The sequence below is a fragment of the Melanerpes formicivorus genome, unplaced genomic scaffold, assembly GCF_026170545.1.
Source record: "Melanerpes formicivorus ecotype bairdi unplaced genomic scaffold, bMelFor1.0.p_v2 SCAF_6, whole genome shotgun sequence".
In the NCBI taxonomy this organism is placed as follows: Eukaryota; Metazoa; Chordata; class Aves; order Piciformes; family Picidae; genus Melanerpes; species Melanerpes formicivorus.
The window spans coordinates 19718789-19731898 of record NW_027142358.1 but is presented as its reverse complement, the minus strand read 5'-3'; the positions used below and the strand labels follow the sequence as shown (position 1 = coordinate 19731898).

Genomic DNA, 13110 nt, shown 5'->3' with positions numbered 1-13110 from the left:
CCCCTGTACACTGCACTGGTTAGGCCACACCTCGAGTACTGTGTCCAGTTCTGGGCCCCTCAGTTTAGGAAGGATGTTGACTTGCTGGAACGAGTCCAGAGAAGAGCAACAAAGTTGGTGAGGGGTTTGGAACACAAGCCCTATGAGGAGAGGCTGAGGGAGCTGGGGCTGCTTAGCCTGGAGAAGAGGAGACTTAGGGGTGACCTTATCACTCTCTACAACTACCTGAAGGGAGGTTGTAGACAGGCTGATGATGGTCTCTTCTCCCAGGCACCCAGTACCAGAACAAGAGGACACAGTCTCAAGCTGCGCCAGGGGAGGTTCAGGTTGGATGTTAGGAAGAAGTTCTATACAGAAAGAGTGATTGCGCTATGGAACGGGTTGCCCGGGGAGGTGGTGGAGTCGCCGTCATTGAAGGTGTTCAGAAGGAGACTTGACGGGGTGCTTGGTGCCATGGGTTAGCTGTTTGGGTGGGTTGGATTGGTTGATGGGTTGGACACGATGATCTTGAAGGTCTCTTCCAACCTGGTTTGGTTTATTCTAATAAAGGTTTATTCTAATAAAGGTTATTCTATTAGAGTTGGAAAGCATTAGAACAGAAGAAAACTGTTGCTCATTCCTTAATGAACAGAAAATAGTCTACACTAATCCTTTATTCATGATTAATAAGAAAAAAAATAACTACATCCTCTTCTGTGGGTGACATGTCACTCATGGTTGAGCATCAGACTTGATGAAGTTAGACAATGATTAGACTCAATGGTCTTTTCCAACTGCAACAAATCTATGATTCTGTGATCTATGATTCACTGCAACTTTAGGCAGGGGTAGTAAACCTCTGCAGTACAGACTCCTTCGCTAGTACCATGAAGCAGTGCTGGACTCCTGGGCTGCAGCGAGGTAATTCCAAGCCCTGCAACAGTGCTCTGAGCTGCAGGATGCCTCCTGGCTGAGGGCTCCCAGCTCGAGCCCGGCTGCCTGTGCAAGAAGTTGGAGCTCGGCTCCCCGGTAGGGCACGGCTCCCCCGGGCTGGGGCTACCTGCCCCCTGCGCTATCTCAGTTGCTGGCAACTGTCCTTGGACTGTACGCCCCAAAAGCGACTTTGTGCCGCCAAGTACTTTGCTTTATAGCTAAATTTAATTTTGAAATTTCATCTTTGATTTAGGAGCTTATTTCAAACTGTGTTTTTAATGAAGTTTGTTTAATTGGCGAAGAAATATATATATATACGCTGTAACACAAGCTTATTTTAGCAAACGTAAGAGCTTCTGTGCTTCCCGACGCATCTCTTTCCTATCACTCACGGAAAGCAAGAGCCTCCCTTTCCAGCCCACCGGCTACACCGTGCCGAGACCCCGCTCAGGAGAGGATGGCCCCAGATCAACTGCAGCATTCTCCTGCTGCGCCTTGCTTGCAGCGAGGCCGCGTTCTGCCTGCCGCACCTCCCCTCCGTCCGGTGACAGGCGAAGCGCGGCTCCGGGTGTAGAACGGGCGAGCGGCCGCGGCTCTGGAGACCGTTCTAAGTCGGCCGCCCCGCGGAGCCGCACTTGCGGGACACGATGCGCCGCGCCGTGCGACCTCGCACACCCCACCCGCCTGGCGCCGAGTGCGCCGCGGCCGTTCGCAAGCAGACGTTGGGAGGAGCTGTCCCGGTCCCCTCCCGCGAGGGCCGCGGCTCCCCTGGCGGGAGCTCGCCCAGCCACGGCGCAGGGGCTTCTCCGATAGGCTCCCCAGCGGCAGGTGGGACGTGGCGGGGGCTGCCCTGCACAGAGATGCGACAAGTGCTTTCCTCGCGGAGTTTTTATTTGCGGTGCAGAACTCCATCTTTACACAAGCGATACTCGTGGTACCAGTGAGCACGTCTGGTCACACGCAGTAATATAGACAGGTACATAAGTTTCAATGGAGCACAAAACATAATAGGAACAAAATATGCTATAAATACACATTTACATTTATCATAAATCTATACTATGTTATAAAAATAACAGTATCACTAAAATATTTTTGTTTTCCTCAAGTCACTCACCAGAAGTTCAGCTGTGTTGTCACCGTGTCCTGCTTAACTACAGATCGCACAGGGGCTTTGACAGCACTGGGAGGAGTGAAGTCAGGTTCTTACACCCTTAAACCACCACTGTTTTGAAGTTTCAGTTCACTGTGAATATAGCAGTTCAAAAAAAATCGGCTTTTACATTTCTATATCCCACTACTGCGTGTATGTGGGTGTACACCTCTGAATACAGTGGAACAACTGCTGCCTCGAATTTCTCTTGCAGGGCATTTGTATGTCTCCTGGTCCCACTGAGAGGTCTCATTAAATCATTGCCACTTGTTACATTAATGTAATTATCCTTATTCTGACAATCAAGATTTTTTTCCCTTTCTATAATGAACAATCTATTCCATAGTTTTCTAGTTGGAAACATTTTACAAGCTTCACGTTTGATTTCTATAAGTATGTGTGCACAGATTGTGTACTTTTAAACTTCAGGAGAGAACTTGATTTGTATAATACAGATAGTTTTAAATATCTATCTAAGAAAATGACATATTTCCTGAAATCCTCAATAGATGCATCTGCAGCATGAGATCACACCACAAAGGTGTGGCATGATTTTGTTAATAATTAAAGATGATTAAGGATTTTGTTAACTGAGAAACATCACAGTGCCTTATGAAGCTTCTGCTGGCAAACCAAGGACTCTATAATACCCTGTGCCATTAATATTATCCTTCTGAAATTTAATCAGGGCTCTCCAATTTAAACATACCTAACCAGAGTCTGAAGTTCCTTGACAAATGTCAGGTACTTTGCTGCCTCTGAATTTAGTACAGGTAGTAACTAAGGTTAAGCATGTAAGGTGTGCTTTCTTCTGGAGGTACCGAGTTCATTGAAGCTTCACATTTCAGATATTCAGGCTGAACTCTAAAACCAGATCAGTAAGTATCTATGATACAAGAATGGAATGGCTAGCTAAATAAATAGGAAGTGTGGGTGGACACTGTTTTCTTCCTTGAGTATTTTCTATAATTTTCCAGTGTTTGAGAATCCAAGGCACCTGTTAGAGCAGCTGTAGACAAGTAAGGGGCTCTTAATGATAGTGACATAGAATGTCAGGTGTGGTTGCAGTTTCTGCCTGAATTCTCAGAGACTATGTGTCAGGCACAGTGTTTGAGTCACTGTTAAAGTTCCAGCCAAAGGTGTGAAATGAAAATGCAGGTAATGTTTACAAAGAAATATCAGTACCTATGGAATGCTGAATAGAAAATAAAGTTATATTTTTAATTAGAAGCAAATTAATGAATAATTAAATAACTGTTCACAGCCTTTTTATGCACTTGAAATATGGATATAATTTAAAACAAATGATTTTATGGACTCTTGAGATTGTAGTGCTAAGTTTATAATAAAGATGCAGAATGCCTTTGTAGTAATGTGAGACAGAACGAAGCAAAATTACCGGGAATGTTTCAAAGTAATTTTCATAATTATAGTATGGGAACAATTTAAAGTCACATTTTGAACAGTATAGTCATTAAGTGAGCATTTTCTTTGACTAAGAGTTTCCTTGAGGTTTTAGAATATTTACTTTTATTTTGTTTTACATTTTAACTCTGAGCCAGATTTTATGGCATAATATTCATATAAATAGATTTAATCTTTGGTTTGAAGCACAGCTCCTGGAGTAATGAAACATACATATTTTTTAAATGAAACCATTAACTTCATAAAAAGCCCGATTCTTAATCACTGTAAACCATCATATCTGGTTTGGTCCAATTGATTACCAGGCCCACTGTGCTTTCATACATGGGGTTGTGGATAGCCTTTATTCATCAGGCTGCTTAATTGAACGTATGAAACTCCACAGAGGCAGTAAAATAACAATGCACATGTATAATCTGTTCTCCTGCTTTTAGGTTTGAGAATGATTAAGCATGTGATTATTCAATCTACAAAGGAATGCAAAACATCTTTACTTCTCCCTAGACAAGTAAGCAGTCCTTGGCCAGGCTTCTGAATGTGGTCCAGCTTGCCTTGCAAAGGATCTGCACTGGTATGAGTAAGTTGTATTCTAACAGTGATGACTGAACATATTTCAGCTTGAGATAAAGTAACTGAAAAGATCAGTCCTTAGAAGGATTTGTAGGGAATGAAAGTGATAAAGAGACAACCCTCAGGATAGCACTCACAGAATGTGGGAATTACCAGATACTGTATTCTTTTCCTGATTGAATTTACTGTGTATTGCAAACTATGATACCCTATATCTATTATTAAAAATATAAAGCCCTCCCAAGAGGGATGATACAGCATTGGTATTGGTATTTATAGCTCTAGTTTGGAAACTGCCCAGTATTCCAAGTTTGCCTCTTCATTCTAGTTATTTATTGCTTGCTCTTTCAATTTGTGTGGTTGCATACACTCTCCTGCTAGTCACACTGACTAAATTCACTCCTGTGCAAACGAAAACACTCTTAAGTATGGCTGAATTGCACTTACGCTTTGTGCTTTGCTTCTCTGTCAAACTGGACTTTCCTCACCAATACAACGAAATAATTAAGTCAACTCATTACAGACAAAATTATCCCAGTTTTCTGTCATGGATCTTATCTCCGATATGCTCCTTTCAGAACACAATGGTGCTTGAGGCCCAAGCAAACTGGAATAGAGGCCAAATTATTTCAGCAGCAATTTTGAACTGAGAGAATATGTGAACACTAATCTTCCTAAACTGTTTGTGGTAATAGGCAGTAGCCACTCTTAAGAATAATCTGTTTTTCTTATAGCATGGTGGCATTAAATACTCTTCATGCAAATTTTCAAGATGTAATAGTATCAGCTCATTGTTTACAATGTTACTCTCAACATTTCTGTTAGGGGACATTATTTTATTTTCCCCCTTAAGACGGAAATGTTGCAGGAATAGGTGCGAATACTTTAGAATTACTTGCAGGAGATACTAATTAATTGCTATGCCTTAGTATTTAATTTGTCATACACAAACTTTCTCTATTTTTTAGGTGATAAAATGGTGTTCATTATGGTTAGAAATGGTAGTACAACACATACTCGTACTACTTCCTCCTTCATTTCAGCCAGTGAGACCATACTTTTTTTGCTTACTCGCAAACAAGAAATGGTAGATTTAGTATGCACAGGGTTTTAAATGTTGGGAACAATGTAAAACAAATGACATTTTGATTCTATACTAATACATTACTAGTACTACCTTGCCTTTGAACAACTATATCATGGTTTCTTCATAAGGTGGATTCAGGAGAATAATTCCCACAGCCTCTTAGAGTTTGCGGACACTCTGCTGCTCTGTGGCTGCTGCTTGTTTAGCAGGTGGCTTTGTTGTAGTAGAACTGCATTTGCTGCACAAATCTTTCATTTCTAGGAGACTTTCTTCCACAGCTTTTGCAAACATATCTGAGGAGGTTTCTCTGCAGTCTTTAAAGCTTGAGATGCAGAATAATATATGCTCTTGTTGAGGGTTATAACACGCCCCATAACCGTTGGGCACCACAGGCCCATAGCAGCAGAACATTTCCATAGTAGTTGGAACCTGGTTGCAGGGAGAAGGTAAAGAGTGATCTCTGGTTAATCACAGCACCTGAAATCAACTGGTTATGAGAGAGGAAAAAGAAAAGGAAATGCTACCAATGCTGGAAATGTGGTGAATCCTCCCTGAAGAATATCACTTCCTTCACAAGCCCAGACCTGCAGCTGATACTTGGAAGGCAATAGCAAATCACAGTATAGAATTTGTCTGCGCTGTTTATTTGCCACCATTTGAAAACCTGTATCATTCCAAGTGCATGTAATACATTTCTTTGCTCACTTTATATATTCTTTAACAGCTATGGGCTTTGTTACTGATAGGGAATTTTTAAGGGTGTATGCAATTCTGATATGGGAAATTATGATACATAAAGCTTCTCTAGGGTATTTAATTTCTAAAGCTTGTTTTACAATTATGTTAAACATGTAATGTAGAGATTGTTATCAATTATGGAATGTAATATTATGCATTTCTAATGATAATTTCTAGTGGAATGCTGTATAAAACCACATTTTATTGCATCTAGGTGCTAAATTTCTCCTGCACCTTAATTTAATTCTGGCTTAATAGAGGAGTGAAATGTTTTCTCCTGTAGGAAAAAAGAGATGTGTTAGAAATCTGTATGTTTCAGACTTTGTGCACATGGGCCTTCACAAATGACATTTGGCTTTTTAATGGTGTAGAACAAGCTATTAGTCCTCCTAATAGAGCCACAGAATTGTCAGATAAATTTGCTGTGCAACAGCCGAAGGCCATAAAGCTATTCGGAAGCACATGGATAGTTTCTTGGAGAATTTATGTAGTAGTGTGTTGGTTACATTCACTCATGTCTGAAAGCTTACAAATGTTATGACAAGATCAAATTACTTATTAAGGCTTTATGCTGTAGCATGGTATTATAAGTCTCTTTTGTTGCAAAGTTCCAATCTGTGCTGTTGGGTTAGTGTTTCGGTAAATGAATTCCTACGCAGACTTCTTTCATTAGGACTGCTACTACAGGCAATGAAACATTCAATTTTTAGGCTGTATGCTATAAAGACATTTCTTTATTTAGAACATTAAATGTAGGAAGTGTTGATTCTTACACTATGTCAGTATAGTTGCAAATAACTGTAACTCTTTAAATGCCTGTAAATGTCTAGAATGTCTGTAAATCCAAGAGGCATTCCTGTACAGGTTGCACTCTTACACTGAATAGCTGAAGGCTCTTGAAGGTTTCAAACACAGCTACCTTAAAGCTCTTAGCTTTTATATCTCAGAGTGGCAGCCTGTCTGGTTTGTGGCTGTACTGTCACTGGATTAAAGAATTCCCACTTGAGCTGTCACTTCACGGGAAAGAAGAAAAGAAAGGAAATGGAAAGAAATGTAGTTTGGGAACACTAAACCCTCATGGAAATTTTACTGTGTTTGTGTGTGTTTCCAGAATTTCTGGGAAAGGTTTTAAGATGTTGCAAGGGACGTGGTAGCTTCAGTCAGTATTTACTGTGCTGATTTTTCAGAATGCATAAAATTTGAGACTGTTGCAGACTTCTTGGTGGTTCTTGATGGTACTAGATTTGTTTGTTTGGGTTTTGTTTGGTTTTGTTTTTTAAATTCTCACTGTGAGCTACATGGTCTGGTCATGCAGAACACAAATTAGTCTTGGCCTGGCAAGACCAGTGAGTGGACAGGAGAAACTCACCTGGCTGGTTGAAAGAATGAATCGGTTGCTTGTCAAGTATGTCTCATCCGTAAATATCTCTGGCAGTTCCTTGAAGTGTTCCCGTGCCACCTCTCTGAGCCCAAGCAGGTGATTGTCTATTGCCATTCCAGTAATAGCCTGTGTACAACATGGTAAGACACCAGCATTTAGCTGAGTATGGAGACATTTTATTGGCTGTTATTTCATGGTTTTCTGTTCAGTTGATGAACTTGGTTTGAGCAATGTAATGTTCAGATGTTACTTTATATACTTTGCTGCTGCTGAGTGACAAGACATTCACATGGAGCTCTGCAGATATAAACATTAGGAAGGAGATGATCTTGAGATGCATTATGTGCTGATTTCTGGTGTTCTTGGATGTTCATCATTTCTCAGAGCTGAATATCAATGGCTAGGCTTCCAAAGCTGCTGAAGGGAGCATATGGGACACCTTACATCATATAAGTGTGGTTTGGAAATTCCTGTGCACCACTTATATTTCAAGATAAGAGGCTCCAAAACACCTCTAAATTGGAATGAATTAATCTGTCATTGCCTTGCTGCCTGTGTCTCACTCAGATAGGTAGAGCATCTGTCGTTCTGTAAAATTTAGATCCAAAGAGTGGGTACATGTCTGTAAGTTTCAACAGTGATCACAGATTTACCAGTGATCCATTGCAGACCTGCTTACATGCCCCACCACTTGAGAAGTCAGGTATTAGGAACACAGAAGTCTTCTCAATTTAATTCATCACTGAAATATCCCAGTTCCCTCCCCTACTCCCTGTGCTGGCTTCATTGCAGAACAGAGTTATCTTCGGGGTACCCATTACTTTAGCCCTCACCCTAATAAGTCAGTTGAAAACAGTAGGTGTAGAATAGCCTAATTGGATGGTACCACAGTCCAGGTATCGTGAGTGTAAAATCAGATTAAACAGGATTTAACAGAGGAGAATAATGTGCTTGAGGAGAAAGAGACCTAGAGCAGTCTACTTGCTATCCTGCTTGCCTATGTCTCTGCTTACCAGTATCCCCCACACAGAACCAGGTGTGATTGCCCCAAAACCTTTCTCTTGAATGTCACCAAGTTCGTCTCCTGTCTCCTGGCTACAGGCAGGGTCATCAGTGGTATGTGCAGTGGCCGAACAACAGCAGTAGGGCCATTGTTGTGGCTACCTAGCCAGCTCACAAGAACTACTGCTGAGCCTGCAGCTAGTCTTTCTGTCATAAGCTTGCTAGGCTTGGCTCTTTCTACTCTATCCAGTAGACTTGATGCTGTAGACTTGAGTAATTTATTAACTTTAAGATCTTTACTCTGCTAAACAAATGTAACTGAAGATGGCTAACAGGATCAAAAGTCAGTAGTGGGAAAGGGACAGGCAAAAGAATTACAGAGCTCTGTTTCATTAGGAAACCAAATCAAAAAATCTTTCCAACCAAGCAGTAATTGCCACCTTAAAACATGTGTTGAAAGTCCTTCAGTTTAGATTTATTCTGGCTGGCAAGAACATGAAGTCAGGTAGGAAGTCAGGTAGGAAGGGAACGCTGAGAAAAGGAGCTTGTACTATACCAAGAGCAGAACTGATGTCTCTGTGGCATATGCCCCATGTAATAAGGGAAACAAGGCAGGATTTAAAAAAGAGTGCAAGCTTGATTTTTCTTTTTTTTTTCTTCCTTTCTCTTAAAGGGAGAATTTAAAAATAAACAACAAAACAACAGGAAAATGAAAAGGCACACAAGTTTGCTTTTCCTCTTAAGAATAATTTTAATCATTACTAAGTGCCTGGAGCAGGAGTGCATAATCTTGTTTGGCTTATTGAGGAGTAGGCACCCATTGGTACAGGGCCTGTTTGTTCATCAGCCCAGACGCAGCATGCATGCTTGCAAAAAGGTAGCATACATCAGGGCAGCATTTATGTTGTTTTTTCCATAGAGGGAAACTGACTTGATAATCAAGGGAAATATTTTTGCTATCACACAAGATTTATAAGGCTGTTAGCAATGACATTTTTGCAACATAGATCAATGTCATGTCTAAAGAGAGGCCGAGACAGGCTAACAAAATAAACTGTGAGTCAACGCATAGGAAAAAACGGTGCTAAATTGAATTTTAGAGCTCCACATTTAAGATAGCAATGCTACTAGTAAGCCCTAACAAGGGGAAATAAAATCATTAAATTGCTTTTTGTTTTATGAAGTAGATTTTGTTTGTTTGTTTGTTTGTTTTTCTTAGGAGCTATTACATTTCAGTCTGTTACACACAATTTAGTCAGACCATGTAAGTCTTGCCCATAGTTTAAAGGCACAATTACATTCTGCTATTCTGAAAAAGCAAGGGGAGCTTGGTGAGTGGAAATACCTGGAGACATTTTCTGATCATGGTTTTAATTTTTTCCTATGAGCCACACTGGAGGCTGAATTTTATAACAGTTTCTGAAATTGAAATGGCTTGGAGGGGGGAATATATGGAATTTTCTTATTTTAAAGATGTGTAGGAATTCCCCTGATCATGATCTAGTAGACCTGCAGTACTTTGTGCTCATTATACCCTGAGATGGTTCAGGTGAGACAGTTGTCCTGAAATAAGACTTGTGTCTGCTTTAAAGGGGATGTGGAGTCTCAGCTCCTGAGGTGAGAGTTCCCAGCACTAAGTTGTTTTTTCTTCCCTGCTTCATTTGTTTCACGGTCTTAGGAACAAATCCTGCCTGAAAACAACACATCTCCAGTGCTCTGAGTATACCTTTGGAACCACTTCTGGAAGTGCACAATTTCTTTAATATTATGAATATTTAAACAGTAATCAGCAATGTGAGTTTGTTAGGTAATGGTCTGAGGCAAAACCATAGGCAGCAAATTCACTTAACATAGCTGGTTATTAACATTCATTAATTTCATGACTGGTTTGGCTTAAGTTGTTTGTAGAGTAAGTCTGTGTTTTGTCTTGGCACAGTGGGATGTAGAGCATTAGCCAGGCTGAATTATCCCATTTTTGATCAACAGAAAATGAGTTGTATTTGATACTAAACTGGTTTCTTCACCAGAGAATGCCTCTTCTTGTTATTAGATACTGCATTCAGGTCTTTAAAAGGAAAAATCTTATCATATTTCCCTCATTGTTAAGGATCTTTATTAGAAATGGCACTTTGGAATGCCAGGACACACTTTCCAGATTATCAGTCCATCTGAGGATCAGGTCCCAGACAGAGACATCTCTCCTCTATGGAAGTAAAACATCAGAAAGTGCAGGAATGGTTAGTTTTACATGGGATGGGGAGCAGTTCCCAATGTGTTACAGCTGTCTTGAGCTTATCTGCGATGTTACTGCTTATGGGTCTAAACATCTGTAAATTTGGGGGATTTGGATTTTGCAGCTGGAGTTTTATTTCTCTTGCATGTTACATAGAAGTTAAGTTGACTGCTTTTAAGCCTTCCTTATTTCTCATCCTAATAAGGCTCTCAGCTTGTCACTGTTAAAATAGTCCATTGCCACTTTTCTTGTCTCTTCATAGCTAACATGTCATGTTGATCTCTGAGCACACAGAATAATGCCTTATTTCATGGTTGCTGTTCTTCCTTGCAAACCTTTCAGTATTTACAAAAAAACACCCCTTTATTAAATTTTGATTGCAGGCTCTTCAAGATGTAGGCAATTTTTGAACTGATAGGTTGCACAACACCAAGCTTAGGGGAATCCTAATTTGTGGCTATGACTCCTGATTATGACACAGATACAAATCATAAATGTTTCACAGATGCACATTCCCTGAGGATATATTAAATACAGAGTTCTAAATAAGAGGGCTAATGCCCATGCCAATGTCTTGCTGCTGATGTCTAATGGAGAATTTTGTTATCTTGTTTTCCAGCAAGTATTGTTTTAAGATGAGGTTGGTTGAGTGTGACAGTTTGGAGAGTATTTGGGTCATCAGAAATTTTCCTCAGTCTGACATAGTAGCTACTTTCCTGTTTAGAGGTGCCTACTTTTCCTAGTGCTTACATAGTTAATGGTTGCATCTTTGTACCTTTTTTTTGAAAAAAATAACTAGTCCTTATTCCAGACAAAGCAGTGTTTCACTCACCAGAATAGTGTAATTAGTCTGAGCTGCAATTGCGTCCTTAAATCTCTGCATCTTCTCAGAATCCTGTTGGGGGAATCAAAATATATCTGTTATTGAATAAACTCTCAAAGAAGTAGTATCTTCCACCAGTTAACCATCAGCCAGACAGCAAGCACTCTCAAATGTCCTTTGCTCCTGGCTCAGGTGTAAGCACTTCTTATAAAGGAAAAGCCATAAGGATTCAATGTCCTGATCAGCAGTGGTGTCTGGTTGTGCAAAGGTTTACTGGTGGTGCTTTGTCTGAAATCAAGGAAAGATTAGCAGTTCCTTCTGTAGATTCCTTCCCTGGGTTTCAAGGGTGTTAGATTGTTACTAATTAAACTGCTTCATCTGAAGAAGTGCAATTTGGTGTTTTCAAAACAACCAGGAAGTGTGGGGTTTTTTTTCAGAATAGTTCATACAGACAGTGACATTGATATTAATGAAAGCAATTACTGATATTTTACCAGCCTGTCAAAAAATCACTCCCGTGTGTAGAAGGGCATCTAGAATTTTCCAAGGCTGCTCTACCCTCCACAGAAGCCTCACTTTTCAGTTAACAAGCTAATAAATTTTGACTCCTGTCAAATGGTAGCCTTTTATATTAGGGGAATGATCCTAAGAAGTGCTGCCCTGCTGTACATCAAGCCCGACACTGCATCTTTGGGAGACCCTGAAACAGCCAGAAATGACTGGGTCGCCAGATAAACAGGGAACCTTCAGCTCCTATGGACGATGAATGATATTTTGAATAAAGAATTCATTTTAGAAGCAATTCAAGGCTGCCATCAGGGACCTTCAAAGTACAGAGCCTGATTTTTTTTTTTCCACAGGGCTAGAGCTAGGCCTTAGTTCTGTTAGACAGATTAAATTACCAAATGCAATCTTTAAATCTGATTAATTTACAGCTATTCAAGCAATCTCTGCAGTGTCAGTTGCTGCTTCTTTTACAAGTGTCAAATGCATGAGATATTTCTCCTGCTACTGTATCAGTCTGACTCAATCAATCTTTGGTGTTGGTTCAAACTATTGTTTGAAGATGATTTTTATTAGCATCAGATAGAAAATTGGTTTTCTTGTTTGATTTGGATTAATGACAATTAACAAACAATATTTTGGGGAGTTGAAGCCTGCTTAAAGCAAGTGATGCATCTCTCAGTCCGAAAAATAGAATTAACCCCTTCACATCCAGAGACAATCTGTAGGTCTAAAGAATCACCTTGGAACAGGGTTGTATGAAGTGAATTTTGTTTGTAATGATTCTGTGTTAATAATATACATAGTTTTGAAGTGAATGATAAAGATGTTCACATCAAAACAAAGATTTCTAAAAGTTTGTGGGAAAGAACAGTTGTGGATCAGTTTAAATGCCCTTTACATCTCTCGGCAGAGAAGAAGCCCCGATAACTATCAGTGTATTGGTTTGCATTATGATTACATGTTTTTCAGGGGGAATTAAACTATCATTCTCCATATTTGGAACTGCCAAAGCATGAAATGTAAAGACCTGGGGGCTATGACTGAGCTCACTCTAGACATACATGGCTTTCTGCTTGCTTGTGTGAAGCAGCACAGTTTAGGATGCTGGGAAAGCTGGTGCAGAATGGGTTTGATGGATAGACCATTCAGTGGGTAAAGAACTGGCTTGATGGCCACACCCGAAGGGTGGCCGTCAATGGGTCCATGTTCAAGTGGAGGCCAGTGGCAAGTGAAGTCCCTCAGGGATCAGTACTGGGACCAGTCTTGGTTAATATCTTTG

At 40.3% G+C, this 13110-nt stretch overlaps 1 protein-coding gene across 1 annotated transcript in view; it reads right to left on the bottom strand.

The window, feature by feature from the left end:
* Positions 1–1794: 1794 nt before the first annotated feature.
* CHAT (choline O-acetyltransferase) overlaps positions 1795–13110 on the bottom strand; it is a 35674-nt gene continuing 24358 nt past the window's right edge. Inside the window, exons 13-15 of the mRNA XM_068139993.1 lie at positions 11334–11396; positions 7255–7392; positions 1795–5576 (exon numbers count right to left, since the gene is read on the bottom strand). Of these exons, the coding sequence (XP_067996094.1) occupies positions 5307–5576; positions 7255–7392; positions 11334–11396 (471 nt within the window). The 3' untranslated portion in view covers positions 1795–5306. The remainder of the gene's footprint in view (positions 5577–7254; positions 7393–11333; positions 11397–13110) is intronic.